General features: G+C 38.8%; 1 protein-coding gene across 1 annotated transcript in view; it reads right to left on the bottom strand.

Annotated features, from left to right (window-relative positions):
* FAM81B (family with sequence similarity 81 member B) overlaps positions 1-16,398 on the bottom strand; it is a 46,063-nt gene extending 29,665 nt beyond the window's left edge. The window contains exons 1-2 of the mRNA XM_060295513.2: positions 16,340-16,398; positions 3,759-4,002 (exon numbers count right to left, since the gene is read on the bottom strand). Coding sequence (XP_060151496.2) covers positions 3,759-4,002; positions 16,340-16,383 — 288 coding nt within the window. The 5' untranslated portion in view covers positions 16,384-16,398. The remainder of the gene's footprint in view (positions 1-3,758; positions 4,003-16,339) is intronic.
* Positions 16,399-19,174: the final 2,776 nt, after the last annotated feature.

The raw sequence follows: 19,174 nt of genomic DNA, 5'->3' as shown, positions 1-19,174 counted from the left end.
CATAAAACGAACAGATAATAGAGGAGATTATTTCATCTTTGAAATTTCTTAAGGAAATTTCTATTCTTGAAAGTAATGAGGGAAGTCACAAACCAAAATATTGGAACATTTAACTTTATCTAAAACTTGTAAAAAACAATATAAATATAATTAAGATATAAACAACCAACTGGAAAAACATTTATAATAAATGTTGCTGCCAAGGGTTTCAATGGTGTGTTGCAATCATTTATACACCTGTCCTTGAGAGCCGATTGTGCATGTACATCTCTTCCCATCTTTGTGTTTAGTAACATCAGTTGGTTTTCTAAATCAATCATAGTGAGAGTATTTACACCATGGAAATAGGTAAACACTATAAACCAGGTATTTTATCCCTCAGAAAAAAAACTGATTGCTGATTGTTAAATATTTACCAAAGCATCACTGCTTATTATTCTTTTTTAAAAATAAATTTATTTATTTATTTTTGGCTACATTGGGTCTTTGTTGCTGTGCACGGGCTTTCTCTAGTTGTAGTGAGTGGGGGGCTACCTTTGTTGAGGTGCACGGGCTTCTTGTTGCGGTGACTTCTCTCGTTGCAGAGCACAGGCTCTAGAGCGCAGGCTCAGTAGTTGTGGCACATGGGCTTAGTTGCTCTGCGGCATGTGGGATCTTCCCAGACCAGGGCTTGATCCCATGTCCCCTGCATTGGCAGGCGGATTCTTAACAACTGTGCCACCAGAGAAATCCCACTGCTTATTTTTCTTAATAAAAAAAACTCATAAATAAAAACTAAAAAGCACTAAAATCCAAAAATACAAATTGGCAAAAGACATTAGATAGATTATTGACAGAGAAAATGTAAATTGTTATAGTCACTTTTAAAAAGTGAAAAAAAGGGAAAGATCTCATTTCTATCTCATCAAATTAGCAATAATTAAAACAATAAATCTCAGTGCTGGGATAGGTGCAGTGAAAAAAGCACTCTCATATAAGGCTAATGGAAGTGTAACTAGACCAATGTGGCAATATGTGTAAAGAGCTTTTATAGTGTTCTTATCCTGCTAATTCCATTTCCAAGAACATATACAATAGGAATAATCCAAATGTGGACACATTTATGCACAGCGATATTTCAATATTAGGAGAATAATTAAGCAAACCATGATGTACACACCATGCAAAGAGCTTTTAATGACATACGAAAGGGTTTATGATATAATTTTATATTAAAAATTGTGCTTACAAATGTAGTCTCAGCTTCCTAAAAGGAATGCCTGGAATGACCAGAGGGAGATGCATCTAGGTATTTGTAGAGAATGCCGTTTGGTGGTGAAATTGTGAGAACTCTTTCCTAGGTTTTAAAATTGTTTCCTAAACTTCCAAATAATTACAGTGAACAAGTATTGCTTTTATAAGTTGGAGGAAAAAAATGCAATTAAGCAATGTTGTACATGAAATGCTCTTTTCCTGAATTAAAAATAAATTAATTTTCAAACTTTAATTAGCTGCCAGCTTAAAAAATAAATATTTTGATTTAAAAAGGAACAAGCAACTTAACACAACATTGTAAAGCAACTATACTCCAACAAAAATTAATTAAAAAAAATAAAAAGGAACAAGAAACTTAACTGCTACAATTATTGTTGATTAAACAAAAAAATCTTTTTTTCATTTCTTTTAAAAACCCAAGTCAAGCTTCTGCTCACACTTGGATCTAACTTGTTGGCTAATTTACAAATGGGCTGATCTGATTAAAGAGTTTAGGTTTTTAAAAAATACTTGGATAGCATCCATTTCTCTATAAATGCTTATTACTTTATAGTCTTAGTTATTTACTAATGGTAGTTTAATACTTTCTTCTTCATAAAGTTTTAACTTCATATCTATAGTCTTTAAATACTTCCTAATTCCGTTTTCTGCACAATCAGACCAGTCCTTGTCATTTTCCCTATATATGCCAACTCCTTAACAGGATTGCAAATATTTTGAGATTTTTATGGTATTTGGAAAATGCTTTGGCTTTGTCTTTTTTCAGAGCTAATCTAAGGTAGTTATTATAGGAAAAGAAGCTCTTAGCAAGATTTCAGGTATCTGGAAACTTTCTTCCCCTTAAAGCTAATAGTATTTTATTGGGGTATAATTAATATGTATTAAAATATATAAATCAAAATATATCTCTGGATGGATTTTGACAAATATAATCAACTATGTAACAAACACTGAAATCAAAATATAGAACATTCTAGAAGCATTTTGATATTTCTGAGAATGCTGTTCTCTTTTCAATTACCAAGAAGTTTTGACTCCTAAATTAGGATCTTATTTTAGTCCTGGTGCTGTACCTGATTTTCTCATCATCTCAGAGGCACTGAGCCATGTGTCTCTTGTCACTTTCATGAAAGTTCATTATGCCTGGAAACACCTTTGACCACTTTGAGAAGTAACATTGACTCTTTAGGTCCTGCTGTCAATTCAATATGTGCTAAATACCAAAAAAGTGCCTTTTAAAAGCTCACCAAGATTTTTTGACTTTCCACAGTCCCTCAAATGCAGTATGGCATTATGGGGTCTACAGATAGAAAATAAATTGACAAATATCCTTAGCCTTAAATGTATAGTCATGAGTAAGTCATTGCTGGGTCAATCTCATGGTTTTTGTTTTTTTGTCTAATCCACTATTCTATCTGATAGGAGAAAAGGACATTATTGTGTGAGGGCACTGTTGTCAATTCTCACAATTCCACACGTTTTGGGCCAGATTTTTCAACTGTATTCTCTGGAACTTTTGCCTGAAAGTTGCTACCCCAGAGTCATAATGCTCATTAGTACTTTAAAAACTCTGAAAGACCTGTAATAAGAATCTACTTGTCTTGGTTTAACCCAAGCATTTCATTTTTTGATCAGAAGCTCTATTTTTCCTTTAGCACCTTAAATGTCATTCATTCATTCATTTATCTGTTCAAGAAATATTTACAGATTGCTGACTGCCTCTCATACACTGTCATCAGTTTGATGTGGGATTTAGCAGTGAACAAAATGAAGTCCCTGTCCTCACAGAGATTATATTTTAGAAGGGAAACACACTAAACAAATAAAGACCATGGTCATTTGCGATAAGTGCTATAGATAAAAATAATGTAGGGTTTAAGGGAGGTTGTGACTGTTGGGGTGAGGAGGGGGTATTTTATGGCATGTCAAGGAACCACCCTCTGATATGATGATTTTTGAGCAGGGACTGAAGGAATGAAGAATACTTTATAGAAGCATCTAGGGGAAGATGATCCACCCAGAATACACAGCAAGTGCAAAGGCCCTGAAGCCTGAGCGTGTTTGGGGTGTTCTAAGAAGAGCTGGGAGCCCAGTGTGGCCAGAGTGAAGGAGAAAGGGGTAGGAGATGGGGTCAGAGTGTGATGGGCCTATGAACTAGCATCCCCACTGCCTAATGAAGACCTCTGTTTGAAATGATTATATTAATAGAATCTTGGAGATTAAGATGAAAATAAGCACCTTAGCACAATGTCTGACATTTAATGTTAGACAGTTGCCTTTTCTGTCACAGAGACATTCAACAAACATTTTCTGAACGTAGAATTTCCTTCTACTTTTTGGCAGAAATGAGAAGTTGAAATATTGACTATTTCCCTCTGAGGCAACTAAACTAAAATCATTTAAACTTAAGTAATAGTGACTCATTTCTCTAGTTGAAAAATGACACTGGTGCTTGATAAACTTTGTCAAGCAACGATGCCAACATATGGGAAATAAAAAACTACCTCAATGTTCTGGCTGAGTTTTTTGACGATGCTGGTGATGGTCTGGATGTGGTTTTCCAGAAGCTTCCTGGCAAGTGACTCCTCCTTTTGAAAGCCATGCGTCCCCTGAAGACAGGCAGAGATATCCTCCTTGATGTGGAAAGCTTGTTCAAGGAGGAAAGCTATGGTGCGACCCTGGTTGTTCAGTCTGTCTTCTAGCTGACTTCTCTGGGTGTTTGGAATGGCAGGAAGAAAAGAATGACCCCTGGTCCGGAAAAGGAAACAACACCGCGGGTGTTACAAGGATGAACTGGACGAGCCAGAACCAGATCTTGCATCCGCACTCCTACTCCTGTATATATAAAATCCATATATATAAAATCCTATATTTTCTCCCCTGTGAGAAGTCTGTCTGTTAGGACTTTAAACCCTGTGTAGTTAGTATCTCGGTTTATGTCTCATCTGAGAACTGGATCTGCCTTATGCCCTGATCTTGTATCATGTATTTTTCCTGTTTCCCAAGCAGGAATTGTTCTACATTTTACCTGCTATTCTAACAAGCCAAGTTGGAGCCACATAAATTTCATGCCTGATGATTCTATACTGAGGAGAGAGCTGCTTTCCAATTGCTGGAAGAAATAATAGCTCAAAGGCAAAGATTAACAAAAGAGTCAGAAGGTCAACAAAAAGTAAAAAAATAAATTAGAAAAGGAAAATACAAAGACTAGGGCTATTTAGTATTCGGGCAAAGAAACATGGAAAATCCCAATAGCTCCTACTGGCATTAGCAAATTACTCCTTCCCTTCACAGATGAACTTCTTGGAGAACAAGTTACTTTTGTTGTGTCTTTTTCTTTATTTAATTTACTTTGCTTATTTTTGTGACCTAATCTCGAAGTCATACCCCATAACTTTTGCTTTAGTCCATTCCCTAGAAGCAAGTCACTAAGTTGTGCCTATATTCAAAGCAAGGGGAGTTAGTCTCCACTTCTTGAAAAATGGAGTGTCAGAGAATTTGTGGTCATTTAAAAACCACCACACTGTCACAGTCATCTGACTGGCTTCTCAAGAATATCAAAATGCTTCTAGCATGTTTTATATTTTGATTTGGGTGGTTGTTAATAATTGATTATATTTGTCAAAATCCATCCAGATACATACTTTGTATATTTTAGGACATATTAATTATACCCCAATAAAATACTGTTAGTATTAAGAGGAAAAAAGTTTCTGGATCTCTAGAAATCTTGCTAAGAGCTTCTTTTCCTATAATAATTGATTATCCTAGATTGGCTCTGAAAAAAGACAAAGCCAAAACATTTTCCAAATACTATAAGATCTCACTACATCCACATGTCCCAGGGGTGGGAAAGCAACTGCTCTTCTAGTGTTGCTTCTTCCCGAGGAGCAAAAGGAGAAGACCTGACAGGAGAGGTTATTCTGTAGGATGGGGAGTGGCTGACTATGGTTTTACTGTGTCTGGGGCTTATCCACACCCCACCTCTCAAGCTCATTGGAGCTGACAACACTTCATTGGCGACCAGGCTCTGACTGAAATCTTCAGGGAAAGATGAACTCACAGGCCAAAATATCAGAATATTTGAGGAGCACAGTCTTTTTAAAAGCAAATTAGCCAACAAATAAACAATCTATTGGATTATCAATTCCTACAAAAGAGAATTACTGAAATATATGCAATGAGAAGTTTTTTAAAGAGCTAATAAAGGTATTAAAAGGGAAGCTATGGGAAGATATTAGCAAAATGAAAACAACTAGAAAACATAAACAAGTAGAAATATTAGGCATGAAAAATATAATAGCTGAAATAAAGAAACATAAAAGATGGGATAGCTATGACACAAGAAATAGCTGAAGAATGAATTAGTGATTTAGGAGAGAAGATTGAGAAAATTTACCAGACAGAAGAAGGAGCGGTCACACAACTTGGAGATGCCAAGAGTCAGAATTCAAAACTCACGTCTGTCTGACTCCAAAATCAAATGTTAACCTTTACTCCCATATATTCCTGTCATTCTACGAGATAATAAGCAGAAGCAGAAGACACACTTTGATTAACGCTCCTGATGTGGCCTAATAGAGTGACAGCAGAAATGACAAACAGAAGTGTCCTCAGCCTTCAAAGCTTCTCTTTCCATAGTTCTTTCTTCTCTTCTCGGTCCTGGCCGCCGTTATCCCCTCCACTTTCGCCTCCTAACAAAGAGTGCATCTTCCACACAACAGCTAGAGTCATCTTTCTAAAAGTGTGAAGATAGAACTTGCCTACTGAAAAGCCTCTGATGGCTCCTCCATTCTCCGGAAATAAAATCCTGGCTCTCCTTTCCAGCCTCATCTCCTCCCACTCTTCCCTACACAGACCAATGTCTTTCTGCTCCTCAAACACGCCAAGCAGTTCCTAGCTCAGAGCCTCGGGATCTGCTGTTCCTTCTGCTTAGAGTGCAGTCTCTTCATGGCTGCCTGCTTCCCATTCTTTAAGTATCAACTTCAATATCCCCTCCTCAGGCAAACCTTCCGCTCAGTCACTTTCTATCATAATACCCCATTTCACCTTCTCCATAACATTTGTCATTACCTAAAATCATCATATTTACTTGTTTGTGTTTATTTTCTGCCCTTCATCACTAGAATGAAAGTTCCCTGCAGGCAGGCACTTTATCTAACTTGTTCTCCACGGTTTCCCCAACACTGAGAAGAGTGCCTGACACATAGCAGGTGGTCAATAAATATTTGTTGACTGACTGATTGCTGTAGCTGGACTGTTTCCTTAAGTCTCAGTTGTTAGAAAATTGGAGGAAAAAATGGTTCCACAAAGCTCCAAGTTGTTAGAGGCTGAAAGTTTTCAGTTTCCTTTCTCGAGCAGTATAAAATAGCTTCAGCCTGGGTGAGATTCATCTTTCCTATCACCTGCACATCTGAGGAACAGAGATGGCTTAGCTAAGTGTTTCAGTAGTAAGATTCCATCCACCACTCATTTGGCTCAAAAATGTTCTTCTGGAAAACTACCAAATGGAGCCTCATATATATAAAATCCATTTTTCTCAAACCCCAGCATGCTGACAGTGCTACCCTGGATGGGATGTATGAGTCACAGGCAGAAGGGAAGAGGATGTCAGGCCCTGCTGATGGTGACACGTAGCCTAGCAGTGGATTGCAGATTTACTCATTGTTTTCCTTGAGCTGGTGCTTCTTTCTGGACTCCAGACAATCTGCGGCCTGGATCTGCCGGTGAGAGAGGTCTTCATTTGTTCTGTACAGACCTTTGTAAATCACGCTGAATTCCTCTCCAAGTTTAGAATTTGTTCTCTCTTAGGTGTTCTCATTGTGGCAGACACAGTTGGTTAACTTCTTAATAGCCATCCCTGCTTCTGCCTGACTCGGTACGTCCTCCTGTCCCCCATGTCCTTCAGGGTGGGGTGGGGCGCAAGCTAACCATGGTGGTCCCATTCTTCTGGGCTGAGATGCAGTTGGTTTAGGTAGGAGCACGTGAAGCAATACTGACCAATGAGATGCAAAGGGAAACCTACTGTGGGGATTTTGGGTAAGGTTGCTTTGCCTTTAAGAAGACATACCCAAGGAGAACCTTCTCTCTTTTTTGCTGGATGTAGTCATGTCTGTGTGTGATGCCTGGAACTGCTGAAGCTACCTGTGATCATGAGGGGAAAGAGGATGGCTGGGAAGAAGGATAGAAAACACCTGGGTGTTTGATGATGTTGTTAAGCCTCCAAATTAACCAAATCCTAGATTTTTAATGTGAACTAATGAATGACCTTACATTTAAGCCGTTTTGGTTGGAGTTTTCATGGGTAGCTGAAAGCACTGTATCTGTAACTAGTAACTTACCAATGAAAATGTCAGTTGAAATAGAAATGGATCAGTAAATATTTACTAAATGTCTACTCTAGTCCATGTACAATGTATAAAGGTCCTGTCCCTCCAGTAACTTAGTCTGATTCAGTGTTTCTTGTGAAGAAACTTGCATTAGTATCATGGGGGTGGAGAAGGGAGAGAAGTCGCTAAAATGCAGATTCCGTGGCACAACTATAGACTTACTAAATCATAATTTTGGGGGTGAGGGGAAGAACAAGAATATGTATTTTAAATAAGGACTTAGATGAATCTAATATATTCTTAGGACTAAACATCACTGATTTATTTAAGACTGGTCATATGAGTCATGACCAGTCTTGAAGGCATAAAGGTAAAGAACATATAATGAGGTGCTGAGGTGTGAAATGTGGACTCTGAGATTTCAAATCATGCAGATATTCAGAGGCAGCTTGGCGAGTTAGAAGGCAAGGTAGACCAAGGGTAGAATACAGGTTCCACCACTTACCAACCAAATATTTCTGTTCATTCATTTTAGACAGAGGTCATGGGGCCACTTTGCCATATGGCTGTTAAGTTCTGAGATCACATGTAGAAGCAGGTGGTAGGGAGCAGTGAGACCAGTGAGACCTGCACTGCCGTCCAGGCTCACACGGGGCCTATGTGCACTCAGTCTTCGGGTGTGTTGTTGGCTGGTATCAGGATTGTATTCAGAAAGAGCATTGTATCCAGAAAGGTCTGAGGAAACAGACCTAAGCCAGTAGATGGGCCAGTGGAACAGGGCTGCCACCTCTGCTCAGATGCCAGCCTGTGGTCCTGCCTTCAGAGTTGGCCTCAATGTTGTTGCTCTTTGGCACATGGAAGGAAGCCTTGCAGGGCAGCACCTAGCGCTATGTGAATGTATTTGCCTGCAACCATGGGGCATTAAATGGCACATAAATGATGGACTGTAGTTACTTATTTTCTTTTAGCTCTTAACATTTATTTTTAAAAGTTATTTTATATTTAAGTGGAGAATGTTCCTTTTTGAAATGTCTTTTCATGTCTGAGATTTAGTATTGGAGTATTATTGTTGTTGTTTATTAATGATGCTTAATGAAGCAACAAATCATGCTCTGTTTAGTTCTATTTGCATGATTCCTACAGGATGAAGATAGAGCTTATATATATGTTTCCTATTTTTTGCTGTAAGGAAAGAGAATATTAGTTTCCAATTGACTTTTCTAAATCAGTGACTGGAATAACATTCAACACACGAACATTCTCAGTCTTCTAAGAGAGATTCCTAGTAATACTGTTGTTCAAAACATCAGATCATCCACAAGTTTAAAAACTGAGGCTTTTCATTAGTAGCGAGATGTGGCTACCATGAATTTAAAAAATTCACTGCTTTATTAGCATATCATAGCAGTGGGACTTATATATCTAAATTTAACTGTGAAAGAAAGATATAACGAATATTCCAGACTCGTGCAGATGGAGTTACTAACCACAGGAGGAAGTATTCCTAGGGGGCCTTTTCAGAGGGATATTTGGACTTTATATAAATCATTGATTATGTAGCTGACAACTGAATCTGAACAGATTTTCCACAAACTCTGAGTTCTATTTCTCTGCAACTCAATGTGACTTACACCAGCTGTGCTGTTGCTGGCAGATGCATTGGTACATAGTAACTCTCACTTCTCTGCCCGTTCTGTTCTTGCGACTAGAGCACTAAATTTACTTAGATTTTAATAACCATTTCGGCAACCTGTAATATTCAAGAGACAAAAATTTGAAAATTTAAGCCCCTTTCTAGAACACGAAAGGGCATAACTGAAGAGAATTTTCATTTCCGTGAGATTTATTCTATGACTAGTTACATTCTCAGTGCACAGAGTCCTGCAAAAAAAAAAAAAAAAAAAATTAGAAAGTGGCATTTCAGAGAATATTTTGCTGCCTCACAAAAATAATCTGTGAGTGTGTGCGTAGAGGGGTGGAACTGAAAATGTCTTTTCTATTGTTTCTCCATTGCTTGTTCCTAAGCATTACCCTGGCAGATGGTTTTGGTGACTCTAGAAGCCTCCATTGCTGAGTTTTACACAGGGCTGAATGCTGTAGGTGGGTGAGGGAGGCATCTCCTGTTTTAAATAACACATAACAGGAAGAAGCAGCCCAGCGGGGCTGGGTCAGCATGGGGTCTTCGTGGAGGAGCTAGGAAAGGGAAGGACTCCAAATAATGACCTGGCCGAGAAGAGACTGGCTGTGGATCTTTTCCAGAGGCAAGTTATGTAATATGTGAGGCAAACTCCCCGTGTTCAGTAACATTTTCAATACAATTACAGAATTAGTAATGTACCTATTGTGATTGGCTTTCTGGTAGAGGCATTCGGGTTGGCAGGTGTTCCTGAGTCCCTGTGTGAATGGGGGCTCGGTGGACACCCGGGTGACACAGGGGCAACATGTAAATGGCAGCAGCAAGTTGTTTTGAGGGTGTTTGGAGTTCTTAGAGCATTTTCTAGGGCTCTTGAGATGCTTACCTATATTACCTTGCTAATGTTGGGCTCTGAGAGTTATTTATGTGAGTCTCCAGGGGAAAGAACATTCTACTTGGAGTTGGAAGACTGGGGGCTCGAGCTCTGCCTCTGCCACTTAGTACCCTTAACCCGTATTAAGCTGTCCAGAAGCGAGCTCCTTATTTGTCCTGTGGAGATGACTCCTGCCCTACTTATTTGGCTGAAGGTTTTCAATTTACATAATGTATCTGAAGTGCTTTGTAATGTCTACAAGGGTCACGTACGTGTGTTCTTGTTCTAATTATTAGTAATGATTAGATGGTGCCATGGGCTGAATTGTGTCCCCACAAAAAGATATGTTGACGTCCTAACCCCCACCCCCAACCCCGTACCACAGAATGTGACCTTAGAGGTCATTGCGGATGTGATTAGTCATACCTACTGAGGTCTTACGGGGTTGGTGGGCCCCTAATCCAGTATGACTGATATCCTTGTAAGAAGATGGCTGTGTGATGGCAGAGACACAAGGAGGAGACCACGTGAAGGTGGAGGCAGAGACTGGAGCGAGGCAGTTACAAATCAAGGAACACCAGGCCTGCTGGCTGTCACCAGAAGCTAAGAGAGACCAATGGGACATGTTCTCCCCAGAGCCCTCAGAAGGAATCAACCTGCAGACACCTTGATTTCAGACTTCTAACCTCCAGGATTGTGAGATAATACTGTTTGAAGCCACCCAGTTTGAGGTACTGTATTGTGGCAGCCCTAGGAAACTAATACAAATGGTAAATTATTTGAGGGGAGCTTCCAGCCCAAGAGAAATGTAAGGAATCTATTATTATTACTGTTTTATCTCTCCATGATGCTTATAGTCAACATAGCACTTTCATAAACATGATTTCATTTCATCCCCACAACTTGTCCTTGGCATAAGTAAAATTTTTCTCAATTTAGGTGGAAACTAAAGCTTAAATATGATCAGTAATCCAGCTGGGAAACATTTCAACCTGCCCCCTTGACTCTTTTTCCCTACACCACAGCACATTTGTTTAGACCAGTTAGTAGTTCTGCCTGTTATATTTGAATTTTTCTCAGAGAGATAAGATATATTGATTCCTCTGCATATATTTATATAAATATAAATATATATTCAAGGTATATATATTTATAGGTATAAAGTTATATACATATAACTGGCATATATATTTACACATGTATATTCCTCTGCATATATAAATATGTATTCAAGATGCATATGTTTATATATAATGTTATATATAACTTGTATATATAAATATATTCCTCTGCATTTACATATATATATATACATATACATATATATATATATATATAAAACTTGCTTCCAACATCATGTAATTTTTCACCCCAGTTACCTTTGCTTGGCTCACATCTCTCCGTGGAGCACTAAGTGTCCTCTTCGTGGCCCAGAGGTTGGAGGGGCTCCCTCTCTGCTCTAGTGAACTGAGACTAGCCTCGGCCTCACCTCGGCACAGTTCTCACACTTGAGCAGAAACTCTCAGGTGTGGGAAGAATTCAGTCCCTCCTGGGGTAGGAGGAACTAAGCTTCATGTGGGCAGCTCCTGCCTGGACTGATATGGGAGTGCTGTGGGTAATGCCCAGTTCCTGTAGCTGTGTCCACCCCCAGCACAGTGAGATGATGCCAGAGAGAGAGTAAAAGACTGCACTGTGGCTGATGGTAGTGCCTCCCAGGCTGCCTACATCCCACACAGGGACACCCATGGAGGAAGATCAGATATGGCTGCCTTCACACCTTCCATGCTGCGAGGGATGGGCTGGAGGTGACGATGTCCCAAGCTCTATGTGTGTGTGTTGAGAAGATAGCTGGCAGGGGGTGTGGGTAGCGAGTGGTTAAGAAAATAGGCTTTGGAATAACGTAGACACAGATTTCTGTGTTAGAATCTCGGTCTGTCATTGCACTGTGTGACCTTGGGCAAGTATTTGACTTCTCTGTGAACCCCAGTGACTTCATCTTTAAAATAGTGACACTCTCCACCTCTTAGGGTTATTGTGAGGATTAAATGAGATGATTAACACGGAGTAAGAGCTGGAAACGTTAACGCTGAATGCGGTCAGTGGGGCTAGAGTACTGTGCAGGGTGGGAGGGGGTCTGTTAGGTAATAAGTAACTTGCTAACATCCCAGAGTGCCCCATGTATCTTTTTTTATAAGCTATGCAGACTATTTTGAGCTTTCTCACCTGGAAGCTAGTTGCCCTTGAAGATGGATACGATACTGCAAAATAAAACCCAAGAGATCTCCAACCTAACACGACCTATCCCATAAAAAGCTCAACCAACAGTGTTTGGTCTTCCTTTCCTGTGTACTCTAATGTGAAATAGGTGTCTTCATGTAGCAACAAAAGCAATGCATCACAGTGTAATAAAATGGCTGCCACGGTACTAAGACAAAAACCTTGAAAATGAATACTTCCCAGACCCTGAATGCCCTATTCTACTTACAAGTAGAGATCATTACTAATTTATTATTTTGCCCGTTTGACTCACTGATAGTTTTATACATCCAAATTTTGCATACTATTCTTTGGCTGTCAGCCAGACCCGCATCTTCCCAAAATGTACTCCTGAGAGAATTCCTGAGATGTATATTGGCTGTAGCCCAGCCTGGACAACTCTTCAGTACAAAACAATTTCATTTTCTTGGCCTAGATAGCATTACAGTTCGGGTTTATACTTCCCTCCTTTTTATTCCAGTCCTTTTTGTCCCTGTGTTGTTTCTGCCTCACCACAGGAGTGTTCCTGCCTTAGAAACTTAGCTTTCCCCTGTATGTCCCCATGGCCCACTTTCTCATCTCCTGGTTTTTGCTCAAATGCTAACTTCTCAATGAACTCTACCCTGGCCAGACCACCTAACAATGTGTATCTCCTCCTCTTACTAGAACAAAAGCTCCATGAGGACAGGGTCTTTGTTTTGTTCACTGAAAACCCTCCAAGTGCCTGGCATAGTGCCTGGCATGTAGTAGATTGTCAATAAATATTTGTTAAGTGAATAAATGGTTATAACCAGTTTTTGAAGACCAAAGAATCTAAGGGAGGGAAGAGACCTTAGAAATTATTTGATTCGGTGGTGAGAAACTTGTTTTTTTCAGGAGAATCAACTGAAGGAGAATAAAAAGTAATTTATGGGCAGTATTTGTTTTCTACACCATATGAAATCCTGTGGGGGAATAACATATGTTCTGAAATCTTAACCACTTACTTTATTACATAAAAGAGTGTTTATGAGTTTAAACTGTGGGCAGAGTTGAGAAATAGAAAGTAGTGGTGGCTCTGATCTGCATTCTGGAAATGAATTCTGGGTCTTACCTTGAACAGAGACAGCCCTTGGGACTCAGGCACCTAAAACCCCACCCCATTTTATAGAGGAGGCAGAGATTGCCTGGAGAAGCAAAGACATTTTAGTTTTCTCAAGGTCACATAGCTGATTACAGGCAGATTCAAGAGTGGACCTAGGTGCCTAGCCTCCATGCCATGCTCCTTCTACCAGCAGAAGAAAAAGAAGAAAAAGAAAAAGCCTCTGGCGCTTTTCTGCTTAATTAAGCTTAAGTGAGCATTGACTACACCGTCATGAACTCAGCAGACATCTGTTCATTGTGAATCTATAAACACATGTGGAAATCAGAATTATTTACTGCCTTTAATATAATGTCACCATAATTGTCCTAGAAATGATTGCAAGCATTCTGCCTGCCCCTGCTGCATGGATTATTAATATGACCTAACATTTAGCAAGTGTGGGTGATGCTCCAGCTGCCTGAGGCTGAGAAGGGCCCTGTACGTGCTCAGTCTGCCTTTCTTTTTAATGTGCTCATCTCTAGACAAACCTTGTTCATAGACTAGGCATCATCTCTTTTGTTGCTGAATTTTTACTCTTTTCAGTTGTTTTTATTATTTGTTTTTAGTATTGCCTATAAGTATGCCCACATAGATTTATAAGGCAGAACCTCTGAGAGTATGCAACGTACATTCAGGCTGTTTAATGAATCGATAATGACTTTTACTTGTGTGAGTACCCCACTTGCATATCAATACATTTGTTGCCATTCGATACATACTATGACTGTGAGGAAGAAGTTATTTTTAAAATTATTGTTTTTTATGTTTATTTTGTTGGATTCGATATGTCAATTCAAAATATCTGCACTGATGATTGAAATGCCCGAATGCCATTTTGCTTTTCCAGTTAATCAGCTACCCAGGAGTCTGCTGCTCTAAGCAGAGCCCTAAAGATTCAATTGCTCCACCATTATTCTCCATTAAATCTGTCAACTACAGTTCCTTAGGAATTGATATTCAATGCATCATGATAGGCTACTGTAGGGGTGTCAGAAAGCATTAAGGACAGAGAGTCCCTGCCTTTAGGGAGTTTGCAGCCTGCTCTGGGAGATTAGAGGAGTGAGACCAAAGGAAAACCAGCCATCTTAGGCAATACATAGAAAGTTCTTAGATATATGACTTGGACAAAAAGAGAAGGGATGTGGGAGGGATCACGGCGGAAATGAATGTTGGGGTCATCCTGCTTTTGCTCTGAACTATAGACTACTTCTTTCCCTTTGTCTTAATTTTAGTTTCTCTGGAATCCAAGGAATGGCAAAAATTTCCTTGGATTTCGTTTTAAGCTTGTTGCCATCTTCCAGGAATTTTCTCTCATTTCCTATGATGTAAGTCACCATCCTGAGCTAAAGAAATCCACTTGGGTTCATACTGGAATTTGACAGATCAGAAGAACTATTTCTATTTTGTTTGTCATGTGGAGAGTCAGGTGGGAATAGGTCTTTGTGTTCTCCTTGGATGGCAAGGTTAGCCAATACATCTTTATAATAATTATTTTTGTGCATACCACATTCATTGTACTTAACTAAGAAAAAATGCCATCGATCCAAATGTCTCATTTCTAAACATTAAAAAAATCTTTCAGGCTTCCCTGGTGGCGCAGTGGTTGAGAGTCCGCCTGCCGATGCAGGGGACGCGGGTTCGTGCCCCGGTCTGGGAAGATCCCACATGCCGCAGAGCGGTTAGGCTCGTGAGCCATGGCCACTGAGCCTGTGCTCCGCAACGGGAGAGGCCACAACAGTGAGAGGCCCACGTACCGCAAAAAAAAACAAAAACAAAAAAAAACCTTTCCCCTTGTTTGGTTCCATTCTCTAAATTACAGCCTCATTGTCACATAAGCAAATACAAATCATGGGTAGCATGAAAAGAGGGGCTGAAATACTGTGGTTGAACTTTTTGGAATGCCTTAAGTTCAGCTGGCTAAGGAACAGGGAAATTCTTAATTGTGAACATACTGTAATATTAGTGATTTTTAAAACTTTGTCATCTTCATTGTTAAAAGTAATTTAAAAAATGAAAATCCATTTTCTTTTCATGTTGAATCATTTTCTTTGTTTGGTCAATTTTTTTCACTGTGGTCATGATGTATATTTTAGAATCAGAATTATTTTAAAGATACAGTGAGTGGGTCTTAGAGAGTTTCTAGTTCAGCCTCTTCATCTGGCAAATGAGAGAACAAGCCCAGAGACATATGGGACTGCGTGAAGTCATGCAGAAAATCACTGGAAAGCCTGAGACTAACTCCCAAGTGCCCTGAGAACATTAATGCGCACATCAGACCGAATCCCCCTCTGACATACTCAAATAGAAACTCAAACTAATATGCCTTGCCCTGTATCCTTCCTTTACAAATTGGAATTCTAGGATCTTTTGGACAGTGTGCATGTTATCAATTGTATGCTATATTTCCAAGTCCCCAGAGCTCTCCCCCTTTTGTAGACCTTCCCTGGATGAGCTCCAGGTGTGACACTGTAAATAGCAGAAACAAAAACGTTCTGATGATTAGTTTAATATATTTCAAAATTTCCTGAGTTTTTATCATGAAATGTTAACATATTTATTTGATTTATTTTGAAAGTCACAGTTAACTATATCCGATCTTGTCGTATGTCATTCATTGCCTATGTTGTGTTATTCATAAATCTATAGGAACCTATGGCGGTTACTTAAAGAGGAAACAGTAAAATTGGCTTGTTCTGTTAATCAGAGAGGAATAAGAGAGAGGTTCGTCTTCTTGAGATGTTTTAATGCAGTCCTTCTGAAAGCAGAGAACTAGTTTAGATGAACTCAAAGATCTCATTCAGGCACTTTAATTTCTAACGTAATCATCAAGTATAGTAAATAGTTAAAACTGTTGTAATTCACAGACTTACTTGTCAACATATTCAACTAGACCTGTAGAATTCTTGGTTGACATTTTGGCTGGAGATAATCTTACCTAAAACAAAGATCATGGGTTTAAAATGTATCATTAGCTACTTTACAGGGAAATCTTATCCATCTTATAATGTTTTAACTGAAAACAAAATATGTGCTATAGATCATAGATCACCAGCCCAGTTAATCTTGCACATACCCCCATTTGTACTGCTCAAGGCTAAAATCAAAATCAAGTTCTGGGAAGATTCTAGAGTGTTACATTTCATAGATTTGGTATCATAGTTAAGAAAAATTTTCAGGAAAAGTCAAAGCCATAGATTATTCTTGGATAATTTTTTAATGAAATAGCAAATGATTATTGGCGGAGTTACTAAAGATGTCCTCATAGAGTGAATTATTCCTGACATGGTGAATTCTGAGGGGAATCAGCTAATTTTTGAAAACAAAGCCAAAACCTAGAAAAGTAGTCTATTCAAATAATTTTGTTTTCTAAGAAATCTGGATGTCAGATTCTTATAGTCAATGAGAAATAAAAATACAGAGCACAGTTACATACATAACTTCTAGTGTTAAACATAGTTGGCCGTATGAACACAACTAATTCAATAAAATGGTACTAGAAAGTTCTACTTGCATGAAAATTCATAATTTTGTAGCATTTCTAGGAGGAAAGAGGTTACCAAATGTACTCACTATTTTGCTTATGCTGAAAATGTTTTAACCTCTAATGTTCTCTTATTTAAGTTTAAAAAACAAGACAGATTTACCTTCATTTTAATAGCCTCTCACTGAATTGGATTCAATAGGGAGAGTATGAGTTGTATTCCACCTCAGTTAAAAACTTAAGCAAAATATGTTTCTGGGATATTTTTTCTTGGTTTACGTTATTATATACTAGAATGATGAGCAGAATATGTTAAGACCCACTACAGAAATCATTCCTTTTGCAAATGCCTTAGGAATGACCACATTTTGCTTCTTAATTTAGGGCCAAAGAAACTTAATTGGAACCCCTCTCCTCCAATAAAAGTTAAAGAAAACAAGTAAGGTAAGTTTCTTATCAAAGAAGCTAATATAGGACACCTGACAATAATCAGGCTCTCCTGACCAGCCCACTCCGTGGTGGGAATCAGAAAAAGCTTGAGGTTGCTCAGATGGAGCCAGTGAGCCGCTGTGACTGTGCTTTAGATCCTCTCTCCCCAGTGCTGAGTGGGCTTTGCAATGGGTCTGATGCTCCGGAGCCAGGTCTTCCCTTAGAGAGTGGATTTACTAATACACTGGGCACCCAGGTGTCCGCGTTATGGAAACCATCCTAACTCCCTAGAGAATGAGATTGGTCCTCTGCCCTGGTTCCTGTTTTCACTCTGGATTCCAGCTGGAACAGTACTGTGCCCTGGGCTCCTCACCTACTTAACGGCAGCTCTTTCCTTCTCGTCTCTCCGCTGCTACAGTCTGGCCTGTGGGAGATTGTGGGCTGGTCCCTGGCCTTGTATGTTTGGAACCTAGTAGTCCTTTGTGAGTACTTGTGGAATGAAAGGGTGTGATGAATACTGTGTCCAAGGGCACTACGTTACTGGCCTATTGTCTTCCTTTCTCCTTCCGAGGTGAAGCAATTGGATATGCCTGTTTTATTTATTTATTTATCTGTTTTATTTTTATTTTGTTCATTTTTAAGTCTTATTTGGAAGACTATAAATAGCATCCTCTTAAAAGCACACCTACAACTTACATACGTGTAAAGTAACAAATGCGAAACCTGACAATGCAGGGAAGTTTGGAAAAATATAGAAAAAGTAAAAGGTACAGAAAAAAAATTCTCGTTAATTCTAAAGCAAAAGCTGTTAACATTGTGGCATATTTATTTGCTCTTCGTGCAATTTTTTGATGTATCTAAGACTAAATTTTTATATTTTTGCTGACTGAATATGTCAGCTCTTCCACCCCTATTCCTACAGACTAAGCATAATTATATCAAATTTGTTTCACAAACAACTTTATGATTATTATGGAACATTTTACATGTATTAGTTTTCATCTGTTTCATAATAATGCTTCATGGCTTAACGGACTATAAAATACTTTCACATATATGATGTGATTTCATTCTTGAAACAGCCCTTTAAGGTGGGAATCATTACCTTTAACTTATGGATAACAATAGTTACCTTAAGTAACTGAAATCTTTATTACAGAAAGAACTTAAGATAATTATTTTTATAGGTGAGGAATCTGAGGATCAGAGACGGAACTTACTTAAGATCATATAGATTATGATAATAATCAGACTATGTCCTTCCTACCTGCCAAGTCCTTTATCTTAGTGGCTCATTCAAACTCCACATCTTTATCTGATAGGCCAAATTAGCCCATTTCACCACAGAGGAAACAGGAGAGTTTAAGTAATTGTCCAAGTCACACAGCCAATATGTGGTACAGCCAATAGATACCAAAAATCAGTCCTTGACATTGTGCTAGCTTTCCAGTCCTCTTCCCATCACAAGAGGCTGCATCTGCTGGTCAGGTGTTTGAGAATTACAATGCAAGGTCTAAAAACCCTGCTTATTTGAATGTTCTTTTTCATTAATGGGAAAGATATGACAAGTCCATACCAATAAAAATTCTAGTTAGCTATTCTCTGTTTTATGTTAGAGATAATGTCTCCACTTGGAGTTTATCATCTTTCCTTTTAAATCTTCACAAAAATAATTGTCAAATTTTTGTTAATTTTTATCTCCACATATTAAAAGTCAGTGCAATGAACGTATCGACACATTTTTCTTTGCAGCTTGTGCTGGCATCAGTCACTTTTGCAAAGCAGGACAAACAGG

This window comes from Globicephala melas, chromosome 3, assembly GCF_963455315.2.
Source record: "Globicephala melas chromosome 3, mGloMel1.2, whole genome shotgun sequence".
In the NCBI taxonomy this organism is placed as follows: Eukaryota; Metazoa; Chordata; class Mammalia; order Artiodactyla; family Delphinidae; genus Globicephala; species Globicephala melas.
The sequence above is the reverse complement of the archived record's forward strand: the minus strand, read 5'-3'. Positions and strand labels throughout refer to the sequence as shown.